Genomic DNA, 22,618 nt, shown 5'->3' on the forward strand with positions numbered 1-22,618 from the left:
CAAATATACAAGGAGTTAAATCAATTGTATAAAAAATCAAGCCATTCCCCAATTGATAAATCGGCAAGAGATATGAATAGGCAATTTTCAGGTAAAGATATCAAAAGTATCAATAAGCACATGAGAAAGTGTTCTAAATCTCTAATAATTAGAGAAATGCAAATCAAAACAACTCTGAGGTATCACCTCACACCTAGCAGATTGGCTAAAATGAAAGAAGGGGAGAGTAATGTATGTTGGAGGGGATGTGGCAAAATTGGGACATTGATGCATTGCTGATGGAGTTGTGAACTGATCCAACCATTCTGGCTGGCAATTTGGAATCATGCTCAAAGGGCTATAAAAAAATGCCTGCCCTTTGATCCAGCCATACCATTGTTGGGTTTGTACCCCAAAGAGATCATAAATAAACAGACTTGTACGAAAATATTTATAGCTGTGCTTTTTGTGGTGGCAAAAAACTGGAAAATGAGGGTATGTCCTTCAACTGGGGAATGGCTGAACAAATTGTGGTATATGCTGGTGATGGAATACTATTGTGCTAAAAGGAATAATAAACTAGAGGAGTTCCAGGTGAACTGGAAAGACCTCCAGGAACTGATGCAGAGTGAAAGGAGCAGAGCCAGAAGAACACTGTACACAGAGACTGATATACTATGATAAAATTGAATGCAATGGACTTCTGTACCAGCAGCAATGCAATGACCCGGGACAATTCTGAGGGATTTATGGTAATGAACGCTACCCCCATTCAGAGGAAGGACTGCAGGAGAGGAAACATATAAGAAAAATGAATGCATGGGCTGAGGAGGACATGATTGGGGATGTAGACTCGAAACTACCACACCAATGCAACTATCAACAATTTGGAAATAGGTCTTGATCAAGGACACATGACAAAACCAGTGGAAATGTGTGTTGGCCATGGGTGGGGGAAGTGAGGGGGGTGAAGGGGAAAGTAGGAGCATGAATCATGTAACCATGTTAAAAATGAATATTAATAAATGTTTAAATTTAAAAAAAATACGTTGGCAACAAAGACCGATGTGGCTCAGGCAGTAGGAAATGCTTCCTGCCACCTGGTCAGTTGATCCACTATGACTAGACAGAATTTATATTGTCCAGCCTTTGGCATTGTTATGAAATCAATTTGTAGATGCTCAAAAGGTGTGTAAGCCAATGGGATGCCCACCAAAAGCCTTGGCGCAAAAGGTATGTTGGTTATATGCTTGGCAGTTAGGGCAAGCTGTACACACTTTAGAGGCTATGCCAGGAGCTATCCATACTCTCTTAACAGAGTCCACCATGTCCTGGGTACCAAAATGACCATTTTTATGAACAGATTGGCAAATTTGGTGATGAAAGTGTCTAGGGAGCAGGGGTTTTCCTTCAGAGGGCAGCCATACTCCATTTATCTATTTAGCTTTAAATTTCTGCTTCCATTTTGTTACTTCCTTCTCATCATAGGAAAGTGATAAATTTGAGTCATCAGTGGTTGTTAATGTTAAAATTAATTCAGGCCCTTCTATAGTTGTTAGATTTGCAGTAGTATCTTCCCGGTCATTTCCCCTAGGGACAGGGTCAGTGCCACCTGTATGGGCAGAGCAATGAACTATAGCTAGGGCTTTGGGTAGCTAGAGAGCAGAAAGAACTTCATTAATAATTTTTGCATTAGCTATAGATTTTCTAGCTGAGGTTAAAAATTCTCTCTGGAGCCATAACATACCCACTGCATATTGAGAATACGTATAAATTGTTACCCTTCTATCTTTGGTAATTATACATGCATGTTTTAGGGCTATGAGTTCCGCGGTTTGAGCACTTAGATTTGAGGGCAGTGAAGCTGACCATACAGTGTTAAATTCTGTGACTACAGCAGCTTAAATGTAGCATATGCCATCCTTCATAAAGGAAGAACCATTAGTAAAGAAGACTAGATCAGGATTTTCTAAAGGAGTGTCCAGGAGATTGTCTTGAGGCTTTTCAGTCGTGGACACTAGTGTTTCACAATTATGTAAAGGTTCTTCTGAAACTAGTAAATCAAGAAGCAAGATGGCAGGATTAAGAGCTGTACAACATTTTATAGTAATATTTTCATTATTTAGCAAGGTTATTTCATACCTCATAATTCTCTGATCAGAAAATGCCTGTGTTCTATGTCTTAGCAGTAATGCTTCCACTTCGTGTGGGCACATAATTGTTAATGGGCATCCGAAAACTAGATCAACAGTTTTTGTCACTAACAGAGCTGTGGCAGCTATGCCTCTAAGACATGGTGGTGCACCTGCAGCTATAGAGTCCAGCTGGGCTGAATAATAAGCAATTGGACACTGGTAAGGTCCCAAAGTTTGGGTTAAAACACCTGAAGCTACCCCGCTATGCTCATGTACATATAAAGTAAATGGTTTGTTATAATCTGGGATGCCTAGAGCAGGAGCAGACAGGATGGCTTGTTTTAAATTCGATAGAGCTAACATGTGCTCTGCCTCTAATTTAAGTGGTTCAGGGACCGAATCTTTTGTTAGTGCTATAAGGGGTTTAGTAATTTCCCCATAGCAAGGGACCCACTGTCTGCAAAAACCTGTTGCTCTTAAGATTGCTCTTAAAGTGTTTTTTTAGTGGTAGGATTGCTCAATTTTTGAATATTTTCAATGTGCCCAATATAGTGGGCACCAGCTGTCAAGATGAACCCCAAATATTCTACTCTGGGGAGACACCACTGAACTTTTCCTTTTAATATCTTATGTCCTCTTTTATGTAATTCTAAAAGAAGATGTTTACTATCTTCTTGGCATGTTTTAGCATCAGGTGAAGCCAGGAGCAAGTCATCCACATATTTAACTAATTTACTATTTTTAAATGTTATATTATCTGTATCTTGTCTCAAAATCTGTGTAAAAATAGATGAACTCTCGCAATATCCCTGTGGAAGACGCCTCCAGGACCACTGAGAATTATTCCAGGTAAAAGCAAATATATGTCTAGAATCCTCATGAATAGGAATTGAGAAAAAGGCTGAGCACAGATCCCCGGTCGTAAAGTAAGTGGCTGTACTGGGAATAGAAAAAATAATTGTGTTTGGGTTTGAAACCACAGGGTGTCTCTTTAAAACATGATTGTTTATGGCCCTTAAATCTTGAACAAATCGATATTGGGGTTTTCTATCTGGGCCTAATTTTGGCTTCTTAACAGGTAGAATAGGAGTAATATATTCTGACTTGCATGGGATTATTATTCCTTGCTCAATTAGTGAATTTTTCACTGGGGTAATTCCCTCAATGGCTTCTTTTGATAAGGGGTACTGAGGAATGGAGCGATCTGGCCCTCCTCTTCTTTTAATGTGAACAGGAACAGCTGATTTAAGTAGACCTACATCAGTAGAAGATGTGACCCAGAGAGACTCCGGGATATCATCTGGGATTTCAAAGGTGGGAAGCTCCTTTACTTTCTGCTCTTCTGAGAGAAGTATAGGGAGTAAGTTTAAAGAGTCCTCCGACAATTCTAGTGACACAGAACTATCTGGATTGCAAATTATTGTGGCTTTAAGTTTACATATTAGATCCCTTCCCAGTAAGTTTGTGGGGGATCCAGGTATTAAAAGAAAGGAGTGTTCAATTGATAAAGGTCCGAGACTTACCATATGAGGAGAAAGTTTTGGGACCCTTTGAGGTGTTCCTGATACCCCTACTATGTTTAAAGAGCCAATAGAATTACAGTTTACATCTGGCTTGCTCACCAGTACTGCTCGTGGAGCCCCAGTGTCCAGCAAACAATCATAATATGACTTTCCCACTTTTAGGGTTACATGAGGTTCCTTACTATTTGGGGGAAAATGTATGGGGATAATAGGCATTAGAACATCAGGGTCTGGAAAGTCAAAGATTTCCTTTTTTGATTCTAAAGTCTTCCTCCCCCCCACGCACCTTCATAAAGATGCTTGGGCTCCATGGGCCCCCCACCCCGAGGGGCATTAGCACCCTGATTAGTTCGGGGGCAAGCTCCACCTAAGATGTACTGTTGTGGGGTCATTTGGTATGATTTATCATCATCCCGAGGCTTATTTCTAGCATTTCTATCATGCCTAAAATTGCTATTCCTGGAATCATCATTATTATTGTTATTACTATTCCTGTTGTTATTCCTACAGTTATCTTTTGGTTGGGTATTATTTCTGGAAAACCTTAAGAAATTTCTATAAGTCATCATTGCATGGCCCTTTTTTACACAGAAAGAACAGATAGTGGGCTGATTGTTAGATTCTTGGAGAGGGGCTATAATCTCTCCTTTATTTTTTAGTTTTTCTTTTAGCATTTTGTTTTCTGCTTTTAAAGTATCCAATGAGTCAGTATTTTTCCCATGTTCTTGTGCTTGACCCCTAAAAACATAGGATGCTACTTTCCTCAATTCCCCAAGGCTCATAGTTTCCCAAGTTGGGCAGTTAGTTTTAAAATAGGCTTTGACTATTTTGTAGGAATTTTTTACAAATTGCCTACGTACATGTTTAATATCCCGTTCCATGGCTAAATCAAGGCCCAAATATATTTCTGCAACCTCAATCAGCCTGTCCGTAAAATGGGAGGGAGTTTCATTGGTAAGTTGTCTGGTTTCCTTGAATTTTGACCAGGTGTACTGTGTATGAGCACAGGCTTTCATGGCTATCAATAATGCCTCCCTGCCTTCATGCAATTTCTTAATATCTGTTGCAGGATTGTAATTCCATTTTGGATCCATGAGGGGCCAGTTAGGTACATCTTTACCTTTTTTATGACTGGCCCAAGTAATGATCCTCTCTTTCTCAGCAACTGTCAGAAGTTCATCTAAAACATTTTCAACGTCCCGCCAGCTAGGGTCATAAGTTCGGAATATATTGCCTAATTTTTTTTAAACTATGAATGGTTCTTTCTCAAAAGTGGGCACATTTTCTTTAAATCTAGCTAAATCGTCAGGGCTGAAGGGAGTAAAGTGTCTTACAGACACCAAGTCTCCTTCAGTATTAAAAGTGGGTACTTCTCATAAGGGAAATAGCACTGCATTATCTTGAGTTCCTGTCTCTGTCTGAGTAGTGGCACGGAGGGTGGGGGCTGATCTGTGGGAGGGGCCATGGGGTGGGTTGGACGGGTTACGGAGGGGGCAGTACAGGTTGGAGAGGAGGGTGGCAGCATCTATCTCAATGGCTTGAGTGGAGGGTGTGTCAGGATCATCCCCATGTAAGGATTCTGATGATGAGGAAGTATGGGGGAATAAATCTCCCTTCTGGTGAAATCTCCTTCTCATATGTTTTTTCCTTCTTAAATGCTTGGCAGGGTTCTTTACATAAGCCAGCAGTTGCTCTTGGCCCTCCTCCATATGCTCTACTTTCCTCTTCATATGCTCTATACTCCCCTCCAATTTACTCAATCTCGAGCTAGTGGTATCCAGCTTCTCTGATAGTTTCTTTTGGGAGAAGTAAAGATAAGCCATCCCCCCTATCACTATCACACTTAAATACAGTGCAAGAAATATCCTTTGAAATGTATTTTGTGGGACTACTGACCTGAAAAAAAGAGTCACTCCTATAATATTGATCCAGTTTTTTAAAGTCTGAACTTCACTAAATCATTAATGAGTTGAAACCACATTTTGTTCCAGAAAATTTACAATTCTGTCTATAGCTTACTTTTGTCAGTGGATGTCACTAATGGGTAGATTTTTTTTACTAAGGGTTGGGCTAAAGTTTTATTGTTTTGGGTTAATGACTTCCTTTTGTTCCTGCCTGGTGGAAAATAAAGACTGTAGCCTGAGGCTGAGTTCTAGAGATTAAGTTCTATGAGGGTAGACAGCTTTTAGCCTGAGACAGTTGGGAGTGTTTTTTCAAAGGCTAATTTTGGTTCTGGGAGGCTCTTTTCAGTTGTAAAAGTCTGAAGGATTTTTTTTTAAACTATGTGCCTTCTACTCTGGGGAAAAGGGCAATTTAAATTCTAGCTGGCCCCACCAGCCTTTTGGTTTTTACCTCTAAAGATTTTTTTTTTAAATCCTTGTACTTCGGTGTATTGTCTCATAGGTGGAAGAGTGGTAAGGGTGGGCAATGGGGGTCAAGTGACTTGCCCAGAGTCACACAGCTGGGAAGTGGCTGAGGCTGGGTTTGAACCTAGGACCTCCTGTCTCTAGGCCTGACTCTCACTCCACTGAGCTACTCAGCTGCCCCTAAAGATTTTAACTAGAAACACAGTTTTGAAATAAAATAGAGAACCAAGCTAAGGCCTAGTTGTAGCCTAAAAAATTTACTCTCCCTAAAAAAAAACACCTAATATGCTGAGTCTAGTACCTTCTGTTTTGGTGAGGAACAGGGCTTCTTTTAAACCTTATTCAGGTGTGTCCCTGGCCTAGCGGCTTAGCTACGAGACAAAGCAGTCTGCTAGGCCTAGTAAGGCAACTAAAAAAAAATGGGATTTTTTCCAGGTGAAACTAAAGGCCAGCTAATTGGGTTATTTGTTCCCTAAGGCAAGGGAACTGCCTCCTAGCTGAATTTTCAGGGCCCCCCTGTTTGATCTCACTAGTCTGGCAGCTTTATATCAATCACAGTTCCAATGCATGCTGTGAGAAGGCTGACTTAGGGGATAGTTATAAGGTAAAGAAGAATTCAAGAAAATTTAGGAAGATTGAGGAAGTTTGAGACCGAAACATGGTCAGCCAAATTGTAAGAGGGAGATTTTAGATATTTTATAGATATATATTTAAAGTGTGGCCTCCAGGAATCAACAATTCAGACTGATTCCGTAATTAAAATAGACCCAAGTCAGGATCGGGTTTAAGATAGTTTATTTACAATTAGGAAGGTAAAAGGTAAGGAAATATAGAGAGGGAGAGGATGGTCCAGGCCTGCAGAGGCCTGGATAGAGAGAGAAGGTTAAAAGGCTAAATAAATGAGGCTATAAGCCACAAGGCCTAGCAATCAGATAGGCTAGAGCCTATTTAAGGTAGAGTCTTGGAAAAACACCAAGGTAGGCCCAAGGAAGTCAGCCTAACTTACCCACGTGATCGTTCAGAGTAGAAGCTGCCTGAGGTCTCATCCGAGATCCTTCAGCACCAAGTTCAAAGTGGGGACACCCTTAGCAGGAAGTCACCACATACTTGAAGAGATAGTGTCTTTCATCACTTCCTTTGGGTCCACCTCTAATTCAAGTAGACAATTGGCAGCCTCTACATTAATTTGGACTGCCCAAAGGGCAGTCCCTTGCTCTTGATTTGTTACCTATTGTCACGTGTGGGTAACTCATCCCCCTTCCCACTAAGGGAGGTGGGGATGAAATCATCTAGGGTAGGTAGAGTTTTGATTATGAATGGACTAGAGCTAATTCTATTAACACAGTATACAAGCTCATAACTTTCCAGAGGCATGTTAATGTGGAAGGATTTAAGGTGTTGCATCTTTTTATGGTGAGATTCTCATTTGCTATGTAAGAGGGAGATTTAGGTATTTATAGATATATAATTAAAGTGTGGCTGCCAGGAATTCAGATTGATTCCGTAATTAAAATGGACCCAAGTCAGGATCGGGTTTAAGGTAGTTTATTTACAATTAGGAAAGTAAAAGGTAGGGAAATAGAGAGAGGGAGAGGATAGTCCAGGCCTGCAGAGGCCTGGCCGGAGAAAGAAGGTTAAAAGGCTAAATAAATGAAGCTACAAGCCACAAGGCCTAGAAATCAGATAGGCTAGAAGCCTACTTAAAGGTAGAGTTTGGAAACGCCAAGGTAGGCCCAAGGAAGTCAGCCTAACTTACCCACGTGACCATTCAGAGTAGAAGCTGCCTGAGGTCTCATCCGAGATCCTTCAGCTCCAAGTTCAAAGCGGGAACTCCTTCACAGGAAGTAACCAACATACTTGAAGAGATCGTGTCTTTCGTCACTTCCTGTGGGTCCACCTCTAATTCAAGTGGACAAATGGCAGCCTCTACACTGATTTGGACTACCCAAAGGGCAGTCCCTTGTTCTTGATTTGTTACTTATTGTCATGTGTAGGTAACTCCTCTCCCCTCCCCACTAAGGGAGGTGGGGATGACATCATCTCTATGCCTAGGGTAAGTAGAGTTTGACTATGAATGGGCTAGATCTAATTCTATTTACATAGCTAATAGAGTCACTTCATATCTAGCAAGCCTCTGATCTAAAAATGTTTAGACTATAGGTGGTTGGGAAAAAGCAAAAGCTTGAGTCAGAACTCCAGATCCCATCCCTCTCCTCTTAGTGAGAGGCTTAGAATAGTCAGGAAACCTAAGGGCAGGTGCAATCAATAATGCCTTTGCTAGCTCTCTTTGAGCCACAAGTTGTTCTGGCTTCATTTTCTAAAGGCTCAGGGAGAGGTGTAACAATTTCCCCATAGGCTGGGGGTTCTACAATAACCTGTTGCACCTAAGCATGTACTTGTTTCTTGTTCTTAGTTCTGCATAGGTTCTGCAAAGCCTGAACCGTCTTTGGTAAAATAGTTCTTTTTCCTGTTGACAATAAAAAGCCCAAATATTCTAATTGTGACTTACACCACTATACCTTATTCTTCAGATGAAAATTATCTTGATAACATTTTCTCGGTCTGATGAAGCTTGTGTTATAGGGGAGCAAGTGGTGAACCCCAGGGTTTGGGAAGGAAACCATTCTCAAGAATGAGAGGATTCCAAGCTTAGCTTAAAAGTAAAAAGAAAGATTTATATTTATATAGGATCAGTAGCCAACAAGACAGCATGAGTGGAACAGCCATGGGAGGTTGCTCCCTGAATCCCTCAGTCCTGGGGGTTATATACTTTTACAACCATGGGGACATGATGCTGTGTCATGATGGGGATGTGATTCTAGAGTGGTAAACACTCAGGTATTCGGTGTGTGATTTGGTCTTCTGATCGGGGTCTGCCTGGAGACATAGGGAGTGACCCTCATAGTTTAGGGGACAGATGGATGTCTGAGTGTGTCTCAGACTTGATATCAAGGGGGTTTATCTCTTTGTCAGTCTCAACTTAAAGGAATTCCAAGGATAATGGTCTTTGCCTCGGGAGTCACAAGGGCAGGAAGGGGGAAGGGAATTCCCCTGTTTAAAGCCCGACTGAGTTAAGGGGTACAGGGTCTCTGCCATTTCTGCACAATGCCTATGTCATCTCCCCTCCTCCAAATATCTAAGGGAAAAGGGACGAAGGTCTCATTCTTCTGTAGCTTCTTCAAAGCTGGGTATGGTTGTATAGCTGGCCCTGCCTAAGTTAGAGGGAGAGAGGTGTCTCTTCAGGCAATGTCCAGAGATCCAGGGTGGGAGGGGCATCTTCCGTAATGAGTGAGAGCTTTCATCCTAAAAGCAACTAGAGAAGTGATAATGTTAAAAAAAATCGCAGGGTTTAAATCAGGGGGTTTTCTGTCCAGCTGGCAAGATTTAAAGAAACAGAAAAATGTAAGGAAAGGAGTAAGAGGCTTACTCCTCCAGGAGGAAAGGGGACGGGGTCTACCCATTCCGGAGGGTCCTTAGGCTTGTTCTTCTGGCAGAAGAGGAATTCGAGAGGTATAAGTCCATGTGTTCTGCCCCTCTAATTTTACTGCTATGGAAGTGGACAAAATTAGGTGATGGGCCCTTGCCATTGGAATGTTAGCTGGTTCTATCTACTCCAGGTTTTCAGGTATATCAAATCTCCAGGTATGGCTGGATGGAGGGATTCCTCTTTCTCCTCCCTTGGGAGATTTTGGGAAGGATCTTGTTAGTATATTCCCTCCAAAGCTGGTGGATCTGCCTGAATTGTTTAGAAAACCAAACAAAACTGTGAATAATTTCTGTATCTAAAAGAACATTAGAGGTTAGAAAGAGTCTCTCCTACAGCAGTTCAAATGGGCTTAGTCCTAAATCTGCTCCAGGAGCAAGTATGATTCTAGTAAGGGCTATTTGGAGAGCTTGGATCCAATCAACTTTTGCTTCCTCACATATTTTGGTGAGGGATCTTTTTAGGGTCTTGCACCTTTTGCAAGGTGGCACGTGGGTGAAATCGATCTGCCAATTCTCACCCAGTGATTCACCTCTCCTTTGGATGGGCTTAGGGAGAGGAGGGGGTCTGGGAGCTCCAGTGCTATTAGTCTGAGCCACTGTCCTCAGATCAGGTCCCAGGTACAGAGCTAAAACGCTGAGGGCAAATTGCTTTCTCTTATCTACAAATCCTAGGAATTTTAAGGTGGAAATTATGTCCATGACACAGGCAGCCTCTGATGGGCTAGAAATCAAGAGGTCATTAATGTATTGTAAAATGGAGCTGTTAGTCAGTTTTACAACTCTAGGGAAGCACCAAAGTAATGCAGGCTGTCTCTGAGGTCCAGTGAAAGGGTGACTTGAGGTCTGGGATCTGAGGGGAAGACCCACCCAAACACTAAAAGGAATCTATACTTTGGGTGTAGAGGTATGCAGAGGAAAGCATCTTTCAAGTCAATCACAGAAAACCCCTGAGAGTTTCCTGGAATCTTATTGTATATGGGTTATGAACAATGGGGTGCACAGAAATTATTGCTTCAATAATATGCCCAAGGTCTTGGACCAAAAGGCCAATCCCATTGGGTGTTTTCACTGGCAGGAGGGGAGAGTCAAGGGATAAGTTAGTACCTCTTCCCTGCACAACTCAATCCCAAACAATAAAAGGTACTTTCTCCCAGATTTCTGATGAGATAGTGCAGGGGTTGGCAAGCCATATCTGGTTCTTTTGAGGGCCAGATATGGCTCTTTCTGCAGGAGCCATAAAGTCAATTTTTTTTCAGGCGCTATTACAGGAACGTGCACTATGAGCACTGTATGGCTCTCATGAAATTATATTTTAAGAAGGCGTTTATGGCTCTCATGGCTAAAAAAAGGTTGCCGACCCCTGAGATAGTGGGAGGTCTTTGCAAAGGAGTGTCTAGGGGACTTTGAGTTGAGATAAGGGAAAATTTAGAACTTAGCTTCTCCATTATGTCTCTTCCTAATAAAGGACATATTGAAGAAGGGATGGCCAGAAATGTATGTTGGGATAGTCTGTCCTCATGGGCACCAGCTAGAGTATCCCTACATCTACATATCTCAGCCTTTCTCCCAATTACCTAATACTGCAAAGGTAATGTAGGACCATTTTGTGAAGCCTGTTTTGAGAAACGTAGTCCGCTTACCTTCCACCTCAAAATTAACCCTGGGTTCAGCCATTGTGATGGAAACAGGGAGCAAGCCAGCCCTAGGGCACCCCTTTTCTGAGTCTTCAGGAGACTGGAAGATAGGAGTATGCCTCTTGAGTCACCGGGGTCTCTGCCAGCAGGGACACTGACGTTTCCAGTGTCCCTGTTGTCCACAGGCTGGGCACAGAGACGAGGGCGGTCTTTCCTTTAAAGGACAATCCCGTGACCAATGCCCATACTGTCTACAGCAATCGTCGGCAACCTTTTTGGCAGTGAGAGCCATAAATGCCTGCAGAAGTAGGAGGATGGAGGCGGAAGGCACAGGGCTCTGCCTGCACTGGCTTGAGAGCCATACCCCTGGTCTACAGGCATGGCAAGAGCCCCTCCCTCGGCTTCTGCCCACGGGTCAAAGGAGTGAGAGAGGCTACAAACAGTTTCTCACGGGTGTGTCCTTCCTCTGTTACCTGGTGCCTGTTGTGAAACACCTTAAAAGCAGCATCTAGTCATTGGTTAGTTGGATTCTGGGGTCCCAGATCAAGCTTTTGCAGTTTTCACCTGATATCTGGTGCTGACTGTCCTATAAAATGGCCCTCATCAGTGTCAGGGTCGACATTTGTATATTGTTTCATAGCTTCTATTAGCCCAGACAGGAAGAGAGCAGGATTTTTTTTTCTTTACCTTGAGTAACTTTCCTAAGTTTGCTGTAATGTTCTCTCCTCCTTACGCCTCTCTCCATGGCTTGAAAAATGCAGTCTAATGTGGTTTCTTTGCCTACAGTGGCTCTCATTTCCATAATTCCATCCAGGATCTTGTACGGGGACATCAGTAGTGCCAGGGACCCCTGCCCATGTGCCACCTAAGGCTTTCTCATCTCCTACTGCTATGGCCAAGTCCCAGATTTGCTTCTTTTCATCTGGGGTGCAACAAGTAGCAAGAATTATGTGCACGTCTGACCAAGACAGATGAAGTATTTAAAACCTTCAATGAATTTGGTGTGGTTCTCAGAGTACCCACCCAACTTCTCCTTAATCTGGGATAGATCTCTCATAGAGAAAGGAACCTGTACCCAAGCCAACCCCTCTAGTGAGTGCATCTCTCTCATGGGGAGAAGGTGAGCCCTCTCACCATAGCTCAGTGGGCTCCGGGTGTGGGGTGGGCTAGGCTGTACCAGGAGTGGCTTGGGACATGGCCTTCAGCTCTGTGCCTGAAGGGTAAAGTAGAGGTTTTGGAGCTGAGGGAACAAAGGAATCTGGGGTGGATGGAAGTTCCCAGGAGATTGGGGGGAAGGGGAAGCTGTGGTGGTATCTCTGCAGGAAGAGATGTTATCTCTCTCTGTTTCTAAGGGCCATGAAAGTGCCATTTAATGCTAAATCCTTCAAATTATCCTTTAGGCTGCTCTTCCCAGTAGGGGCAAGCAAAGGTGTGGTGAGGCAGAGCCTCTTAAGTTCAGGATTTTAGTTTAAATTTACAAAAATTCTTATATAGGGAAATGCTGTCCATTTCCCCATCCTCATACAAAACAAATCCAACTGCATGATGGTATTAGAATTTAGGGTACCATGGATAGGCCATACTTCTTGCTTATCTAGGCTGTAATGTGGTCATTTTACATTACAAAGAAAAATCAGTTTCTTTTTGCTCAAGTTTTTTAAAGTCAATTTGTCCCAATTTTCAAGTACAAACCCCAAAGGGGAATCCTGGGGTATGCTCTGTCTCTGTCTTATAGTGGTGTGGAAAAAGGGCCAAACCCACAAAAAGACAAAAAATAAAAAAACAAAACAAAACAAACAAAAAAAACCAACTGCAACCCAGAAACCTGCAACTCAGTCCCCGGTAGTGGGACTACCTGCAACCAACTGTGCGTCCACAGAAGGTGCCCAACCTGCCACTCAGTGTTGCACGCAGTGTATACTGAGGAGAAACCTGCAACCCAGAGTCACACACAGTTTCCACTGAGGAGAAAATCCAAAACCTGCTGCCCAGCACTACACAGTGTAGGGAGAACCTACAACTCAGTGCATAAACACTGAGGAGAACCTGGGTAACGACCTTAAGTTCCCCTATGGGAGCAAGAGCGAAGAGAAGACCCACAAAGATATCACCCAAAAATGGGGGTTTCAGGAGTCCAAGAAAGGATCCTTCCTACCTGAGAAGCTATATCCTCATGAGCAATCCGGAAACAGGAGCAGCTTCCAGGAGAGCCAAAAACGTTGGGCGCCAACTGTTATAGGGGAAGCAAATGGTGAACCCCTGAGTTCGGTAAGGAAATCATTCTCAAGAATGAGAGGACTCCAAGCTTAGCTTAAAAGTTAAAAGAAAGATTTATTAGTAAGATAGGATCAGTAGCCAGCAAGACAGCATGAGTGGAACAGCCATGGAAGGCTGCTCCCTGAATCCCTCAGTCCTGGGGATTATATACTTTTATAGTCGTGGGGACGTGATGCTGTGTCATGATGGGGATGTGATTCTAGAATGGTAAACACTCAGGTATTCGGTGTGTGATTTGGTCTTCTGATGGGGGGGGAGGTCTGCCTGGAGACATAGGGAGTGACCCTCATAGCTTGGGGCAGATGGATGTCTGAGATATCTCAGCTTAAAAGAATTCCAAGGATAATGGTCTTTGCCTTGGGAGTCACAAGGCAGGAAGGGGGAAGGGAATTCCTCTGTTCACAGTCTGCCTAAGTTAAGGGGTACAGGATCTCTGCCATCTCTGCCAAATACCCATGTCACAATGGGGTTAAACACAACATCAGTAGAGGAAGTAGCCCAAACCTCTTGAGGTAAGGAATCAGGAATAGGATGAATCATCCTCTTTCTCAGAAGAGACCTCAGGCAAATCCTTAGTACAGTATTCACTTAAAACATTTACAAAAACAGAACATTATTCACTTAAACATTTACAAAAACAAGACAGTCTTCACTTGGAACCTTTACAAAACAAGACTATTCAAACATTCACAAAAATAGGAGTTAACAAATTTTCTTCATGTACATTCAATACATGATTGTTGTCAAGCATAAGATGAATGACGATATTTAATTTACACATTAAATCTCTACCCAGTTAGTTGACAAATGATTAGGTTATTCATAGAAAAGAATGCATTATTATAATTGAACCAATATTCACTTCTAGAGGAGACCATAAGGAGACTACTTGATCTTTACCATTTATTTCGAATACACTATACTTTCTTTATCCTTAGGAATAATTTAAGAACAGAGTGACACTCCTGTATTAATTAGACAAGTAATCTTAACACTTACAATATACAAATCCACTTAGGAAAGGGGAGAGGCTAGAACAGGAAGGGTGGTAAAAAATGGTAACAGTTTCAGAATCATTCTTGGCAGCTGGAAAATCTGCCTTGTGAGTGTGAAGCCCTCCCTCCCCCCATCATGCTGGAAAGGTCTCTTCATTTTGGGGACAGCATCTCTGTTCTAAAAATTCCAATCCCTATATTTGAGTTTCCCGTTGTTTTTGTGGATTCCAACCTTTAATTTTGTTTCTATTATTGTTTTTCACCCAGGAAGTTACATGTCTGTTCCTAAAGTTCTCATCTGCTAAATCCTTCCTTCTCTGACAACACACTCTTTCCCCCTAAAAGTACTATGCTATAGGCTATTGTCTTTCTTGAAGTGGAGCTAACAATACCTTAAATTCCTCTCCAGGCTTAGAAGCAGGTTCTCTACCTTTCTCTTTGTCTTTCCTTTCAAACATATACAAAGTAATTGTATATGTTCAATTGGCCTATTAGCTTCTTATGCCAGTCTGGACAGTACTTAGTTTACAAGCATAGCATTGATTACTCTGCCATCCCTAGGGTTAACCTTTTTAGCACTCTTACACAGCCTGTCATAAAGCTTCATAGGTGATTCATCCTTACATTCCCCTTAGTTTTATTGTTACACTTCACTATGGCCTGGAAAAAGAGAAATTGGTTCCTTTTGGGTCTTATCAATAGTTGGAGAAAACAATCCCTTGGTTGCCTGATCAATTTTTGAAAATGGGGATTCAAAAAGTCCAAATTCTTTTCCTAGTCTACATTCTTCACTTAAATCTTGGCAGTGTTCCCAGACACTGAAGTCTTGCCCAGACATTTGGCTGGGTTCCTAGTTTTGGACATTGCTCTTGTCCCTCCCAGTTTCAGAATGGCTAGAAGGAGGGGGTAAAGGATGTTTGAAATCTTGTTTTCAAACTTAGGCAAATTAGGGAAAAAATTCTCAAAAATAAAATTTTCTTCACATCTCCTGCTCAAATAACTTTTTATTACTTTAACTTCTAAACTTTCAAGTTATTTCCAATTTTCTAGATCCGCAAATTTGGCCAGAAGTTAAGGGCTTTTTAAACCAACAATACTTAATAGATAATAGATTTGTCCTTATCTTTTCCTTTTTCAACAGGGAGTTCTTCATTATCCCAAGCTTTTAAAAATTGGTCTAGTGCAAACTACAGCCATGGGCCAGATGTGGCCCCCTAAAATGTTCTATCTAGCCCTGACATTATTCCTAATCTGAAGAATACAGTGAATAGGACACAATACAATGAAACTTTGAAAGAGTTGCCTTTGAAACAGATTGACAGATGAGCATTTCCTTTCCTTTGGCCCCCTCTTTAAAAAGTTTGCCCATCACTGGTCTCAGGGGAACCTTCTGGAATCGGTCCCCTCAATAGTCTAGAGCCCATATATGGGAGGTGTCCCTCCCATTAGGGACATAAAGCTTGTCAAGAAGAGACATTTATTGATGTGATGCACGAAACAGCATGTTTGCTGTGGGGTTGAATGCTTCACATCCCAATATTGGTGAAGGCTTCTCAGGAACACTCAAACAGGGAGTTAAAGCTGAAAAATCTTTGCAAAGTATTTTTGGCTACAAGACCAGCACTACTCTGACTGGCCCCTTGGGAGTTCCAGATTCTCTTGTAGTGTTCCACTATACACTAAACTAAATAAAACAAACAAAAAAGAAACTACAACTGTGAATGAGAACTTTACAATCCAAGATGAAAGTCCCCTAGGCATAGACCCAGCAAGTGACCCACTCACCTTCCCCAAACTTCTTGCCTAAGCATAAATCAAACACAATTTTTAAACCTGAACCAATTAAGAAAACAAAAACACAACATTACTTGTTCAAGGAGCCTATTCACCCTTCATTCAAAACTCAAAAGTCTCAATTACAAGAGAACAGAACATTTAAGCAAGCAACCTAGAGTTTCTACTCTTTAATTTTCTCTACTAATTCATATTATTTAGCCCAGAAATACAATGAAACTGCCTTATTAACTCAACAATTCTTTAATTCAAAAGAAAAAAGTCTTTTAATTCCTCCCTTTCAAACACTTCTGATTTATATCAAATTTTAAGTCTAATGGAAGAAAATGGAAAATAAGTCTGCAGCCTTCAAGTAAACCAGAACCCTTACCTTGCTTGTCAGGGTCCTTGGAACTCAAGGAGGTTCTGTCTGCCTGCCTCAAGCCTCCCCTCACACAGAAACAGAGATGGGAAAGAAATGGATCCTACGAGTACCCTTTTTGAGATCAATGTCTTCTTGGAGGTGACAGGGCTATCATCCGAGTCCCTTTGTGGTTGCCAAAACTGTCATGGAAATTTACCCACCACCCCAATTTAAACAATTTAAGTAAATAAAGTCAAAAAGCCAAATTTCTCCAAGTCAAGGCAATATTTTAGAGTTTATTGGAAATGACACCGAGTGCCAATTAAAGAGTTAGAAACCAGCAGATGACAAATGCCTGGCAGCAGGAACCTGGTTTATAACCCAAAATGGTTATAACAAAATGAATATTTCCAAATAAGGATTATGACTTATATCATGACACAGCATCATGTAGATCTTTTTTAGAAACTGTTACCCAACTACAAAGCTGATTGATTAGTTCATTTAGGAAAACCCATATTTGTCTAATGGTCAAATCACAAGATAATATCCTTTTTTAAGAAATACTGATGACCATTACCTCAGGGCTCATCTGATCAAGTTGGGAAAGATGATTATTTCCAAATAGGAAAGGGTGTGCATACTTACACCATATCAGGATATGATGCAGTGTTTCAGGATCTGAAACTTATATGGTCAGCATCTCATGATAGAAGGGAAATATGACTTAGGGAGGGGTTGGAAATCCCTTTAGAAGCAGTTCTACAAATTCTACTAATTTTAATTAAGATTATAATGGAATTATACTAATCAATTTAGAATCACAATATTATCTTAAACCTATCACTATTACTAAAATCCAATCAAGTATAAGAGCGTTGGGACCTTCCTGACAAAATATATATTATGCATGCAAAATATGTTAGATTGTTTGCTGTCTTAAGGAGGGGAGATATAGGGAGAGAGGATGAAAATTTAGCTCAAACTTTAAAAAATGAGGGTTAAAAATTTATTTAATATAATGAAAGAAAAAAAATATTAATAGAAAAAAGAAAAAATGCTATAAATATTTTTGTCTATATAGACTCTTTTTTTCCTTACTACTTTAGGGGTAGAGCTGTAGTAATAGTATCTCTCCAAGTCATCGAATAAATAATACAACACGTTGGTGGGGATTGAGTGTGGTTGGCTTGGTACAGTAGATTGAGAGCAAGGCCCAGAGACAGGAAGTCCTGGATTCAAATCTAAACACAGACACTTCTTAGTTCTGTGACCTTGGGAAAGTCACTTAACTCCCATTGCTTAACCCTTATTGCTCTTCTGCCTTGGAACATCAATAGACATCATTCATTCTGAGAAATTAAAAAAAATAAAGCTTTGAGGCCATAGTTTAGAACTGCTTTCTAAAATGGCAGAACCATTTTCATGGCAATATTAATGTAAGTAGAGTAAGGCAAAATCTTTTATATGCACCCTTCTCTCCAGGGTCACACAGCTGGGAAGTGTCTGAGGCAAGATTTGAACCTAGGACCTCCCATTTCTAGGCCTGGCTCTCAATCCACTGAGCTACCCAACTGCCCCTTACAGCATTTTTTAATATGACTTTTAATAGCTTCAACTTCATCCTCCAGAAACAGCCTAACTCATATTCTTTAGGGATGCACTAGGAAGTGGCTCTTATCTTTTAGTGTCTACATCCCCAATAATATCCCCATCAGCCCATGTGTTCAAACAGTTGTTTTTCTTCTGTGTTTCTATTCCCAGAGTTCTTCCTCTGAATGTGTCTAGTTTTCTTTCTCTTAAATCCCTCGGCCTTGCTCTGGATCCTTGCATTGCTGCTAGTGAAGTTTGTTATGTTCGATTGTATCACAGTGTATCAGTCTCTGTGTACAATGTTCTCCTGGATCTGCTCCTTTCATTGTGCCTTAAGAATCTCACTTTTAAAAGAATCCCAATTTTCTTTAATATTTTTCTTTTTATTTCCCCCAGTTTATCCTATGTATAGTTTATTTATATATGTTTGTACATTTTGACTCTCCTTTCTTTGTAGTTCCAGAGATTAATACAGGACCTGACTTAAATAGGCATCTATTAAATGCTTGTGGACCTGATTTAATGTAACATTTATCTATGTCTTTCTTGGAGAAATGGTAAAGAAAAATTCTCCAACTCAGGAATAGTAGGGGTTTTCCCCCTCACTTTGTTAATACCTTGACATTTTGCTTATCTTAATGATATTTTGCTCTGTTACCAACTTTTCTTACATACTTTCTTTTCCATCTCCTCAAGTATTTCTTTTCTTCAAGATTTTCTCTATTTTTTGCTATTTCTTTCAAACTTTAGTTCTTCTCTACCATACTTTCTTTTCTACTCTTTTAGTTTTAACCTTCTCTTTGGTCAATTCTGGCTCTCTTTTTGTTCAGTAAGTTTTTTTTTTTTTAGCTCCTCATATATTTCCAACTATACATTTCCCCAAATTTTTCATTCTTCCACCTTTTCATAGTCCTTTCTGCTTCACCTTATCCTCTTAAATTCTGTTTTTTTTTAAATGAAAACTAAAATTTATATTCCATTGACACTGGCCATTTAAATTTAATTTTGTCTTGTTTTTTTTTTCATTTTTGTAAGTTAATATTCATAATTACTTGCTTGGAGCCCAAGAATCAAATGACAAATGCTATCTTTTTAAGAAACATTTTCATCATCCATTTTTAGAAATTGTCTTACCGCTTCCTCTTTTCTATTTCTCTTACAGCAGTGCTGATGATCTTTGCCCTGATATCTACTACCTATGGGGCTATCGTCTGCAATATATTGGCCATTCAACTCAAGTATAAAGATTATAAGATCAACCTACACCCTCTAGAATTCATCTGTATCACCATCTGGCGTTGTCTGGAGATAACTTCCCGGCTTATAATTCTGGTGCTCTTTGGTGTATCCTTAAAGTTGAGAGCTGTGCCTTTCATGTTAGGTGACTTGACATTTTTCCTATTGGAGCCCTGGGTTGAATTTTTGATAAGTGGTGCTAAATTTCCTAACAGTACTGAAAACATTAGCCAGGTGGGCACTCTTGTCATGCTTATGTTAGTCACTATTCTATATGCAGGCATCAATTTCTCCTGCTGGTCAGCAGTAAAACTGCAGTTGGCTGATAGAGAATTAATTGATAAATCACAGAACTGGGGTCACATGGCTCGACATTATAGTGTCCGATTAATAGAAAATATAATCATGGTTGTGGTATTTAGGTTGCAAGGGGGAAAAACAGTTCTCTATTGCTGTGATACATTAATTGCCCTACAGCTCATCATAACTTACTTGCTATCTATTGGTTTCATGCTACTCTTCCATCAGTATTTGCATCCAGGATGGTCAGGGAAAGCTTTACCAGAATATGTTGAAACTCATCCTGAAGAAATATGATACTGCTATAAATGTTTATAAAACTAAATATGTTAAAATTAAAGAAAAAAGAAATATCTGGAAATTTGCTGCTATGTTTAGGTCAGATTTGGGCTAGCTTAATTGAGAATGCAATGAAATGTCATTAGGATAAAAGACATCTATAGCTTTTCCTTGTCTACCAAAGAAGATGGAACAGGTATTTCTGAAGTTTGTCTGTTTGGTTGCTCCAAAGGTATTTCTTACCATTTTCTTTTATTTTTTAAAAAATTAAAAAAAATTTATTAAAAATATTTTTCTATGGTTACATGATTCATGTTCTCTCCCTCCCCTCTTCCCTCCACTCTCCTGGCACTAACAAGCAATTCCACTGAGTTATCATGTATTATCTCTTGATGCCTATTTCCATATTATTCATTTTTGTAATAATCTTTTAAACCAAACCCCAACTAAACGAGTAATAAATTATATTTTTCTTCTATTTTCTTTGCCCACACAGTTCTTTCTCTTGGACTTGTCCTGGATCATTTCATTGCTACTAGTAGCAAAACTGATTACATTAGTTGTCCTACAATGTATCTGTCTCTGTACAACATTCTCCTGGTTCTGTATATTTCACTCTGTGTCAATTCATGGAGATCTTTCAGCCATTCCCTAATTGAGGGACACACCCTCATTTTCCAATTTTTTTTGATGCCACAAAGAGTGCAGCTATAAATATTTTTGTACAACTCTTTTTTATGTCTTTGTGGTATAAACCTAGTAGGTGTATTGCTAGATCAAAAGGCAGGCAGTCTAAATGACTTCTGGTAAAATGCCCTTTGGGCATAATTCCAAATTGCCTACCAGAATGATTGGATCAATTCATAGCTCTACCAGCAATGCATTAGTCCCCTCCAACATTTATTACTTTCCTTAACTGGCCAATCTGCTATGTGTGAGGTGGTACCTCAGAGTAGTTTTGATATGCATTTCTCTAATCAGGAGTGACTTAGAACATTTTTTTCATGTGATTATTGATCGTTTTGATTTCTTCATCTGAAAACTGCCTAAACATGTCCCTTGGCCATTTGTCAATTGGGAAATGGCTTGAGTTCCTGTACATTTGACTTTGTTCCTTATAAATATGAGAAATTGGTCCATTGACAGAGATTTTTGTTATAATCCCGCCACCACCTTCCCCCAGTTTATTGCTTCCCTTCTAGTTTTGATTGCATTGGTTTGGTTTGTAAAACAAAACAAAACAAAAAAAACAGAAAAAAAAAACAAAAAAGCTTTTAATTTAATATAATCAAAATGATTCATTTTGCGTCTTGTAATGCATCTCTTGCGTGGTGTTAAATTCTTTCCTTTCTCAAAGATATGACAGGCAGACTATTCATACTATTCACCTAATTTACTTATAATTTCCCTCTTTATATTTAAGTAATTTACCCATTTTGAATTTGTCTTGGTATAGGGTGTGAGATGAGATCAATAAACCTAATTTTTCACAATCTGTTCTCCAATTTTCCCAGCAGTTTTGGACAAGTAGTGGGTTTTTGTTCCCATGTATCCCAACTTTATTCCATTGATCCACCCATTTATCTCTTAGTCAATACTATGTTTTTTTATAATCACTACTTTGTAGTACAGTTTAAAATCTGATACTGTGAAAATCCTTCACATTTTCCTCCCCATAAATTTCCTTGATATTCTTGATCTTTTGTTCCTCCAGCAGAACTTTGTCATAATTTTTTCTAATTCTTTAAAATAGTTTTTCAGTAATTTGATAGCTACGGCACTGAATAAGTAAATTAATTTAGTTTGGATTGTCATTTTTATTAAGATTAGGATTAGAAATTGGCATGAATTTAGGGTTAGGGTTAGAAATCGGGGAATTTAGGGTTTGGATTAGAGTTAGAAATTGGCATGAATTTATATTTGTTTTTTCCTTTCTGCATCAGTTATGATGAGAGTAAAGTTTAAGCTTTGCCTGTCATCACCCTTATCCTCTCCTCTCTGTAATTATATTTTTGCCTCTTTATGTTATTTCCCCTTTCCATTTCTTCTCTTTTCTCTCAGTGCAATCCTCTTCAACATTGTTTTATCATATCATATTAATTAATTAATTAATTAATGTCATTATAATCAGCTTACTTCCTGACCTTCTTTCTAAGTTTATTCCTTTTTATCTGCTCTACTACTAAGAATAATGTCTGAGATTTATAGATATCTTCTTTCCAGATAGAAATACAAAATTTTTATCTTAATGAGTTCCTTAAAATTTTTCTTTCTTATTTAGTTTTTTAGACTTCTCCTGGATCTCATATTTGGACTTCAATTTTTTTTCTTTAGGTCTGACTTATTCCTCAGAAATGTTTGAAAATCTCCTATCTTAGCAAATGTCCATTTTTCCCCCTGAAAAAATATCCTCTGGATAGGTGACTCTGGGTTGTAAACCTTGATCTTTTGCCTTCTTGAAAATCATATTCCCTGCCTTCAATTCCTTTAATGTAGAAACCTCTAAGTCTTGTATGATTCTAATCATAGCTCCATGGTATTTGAATTGTTTCTTTCTCACTTCTCATAGCATTTTCACCTTGACTTGGAGGCTCTTGATATTTTCTTAGAAGTTGTCTAAAATGAGTAGGATGAATTTAATAGCAATCACTGCAATTTCTCAGACTTGGAAACAATCC

General features: G+C 39.8%; 1 protein-coding gene across 2 annotated transcripts in view; it reads left to right on the forward strand.

Moving 5' to 3' along the window:
* The window catches only part of LOC123253378 (XK-related protein 2-like), a 46,761-nt gene extending 26,512 nt beyond the window's left edge, over positions 1-20,249 (forward strand). For both annotated transcript variants that reach the window (XM_044682576.1, XM_044682577.1), the window contains exon 4: positions 19,288-20,249. In XM_044682576.1, coding sequence (XP_044538511.1) covers positions 19,288-19,958 — 671 coding nt within the window. In that variant the 3' untranslated portion in view covers positions 19,959-20,249. The remainder of the gene's footprint in view (positions 1-19,287) is intronic.
* The last annotated feature ends 2,369 nt before the right edge of the window (positions 20,250-22,618 follow it).

Source organism: Gracilinanus agilis, chromosome X (genome assembly GCF_016433145.1).
Source record: "Gracilinanus agilis isolate LMUSP501 chromosome X, AgileGrace, whole genome shotgun sequence".
In the NCBI taxonomy this organism is placed as follows: domain Eukaryota; kingdom Metazoa; phylum Chordata; class Mammalia; order Didelphimorphia; family Didelphidae; genus Gracilinanus; species Gracilinanus agilis.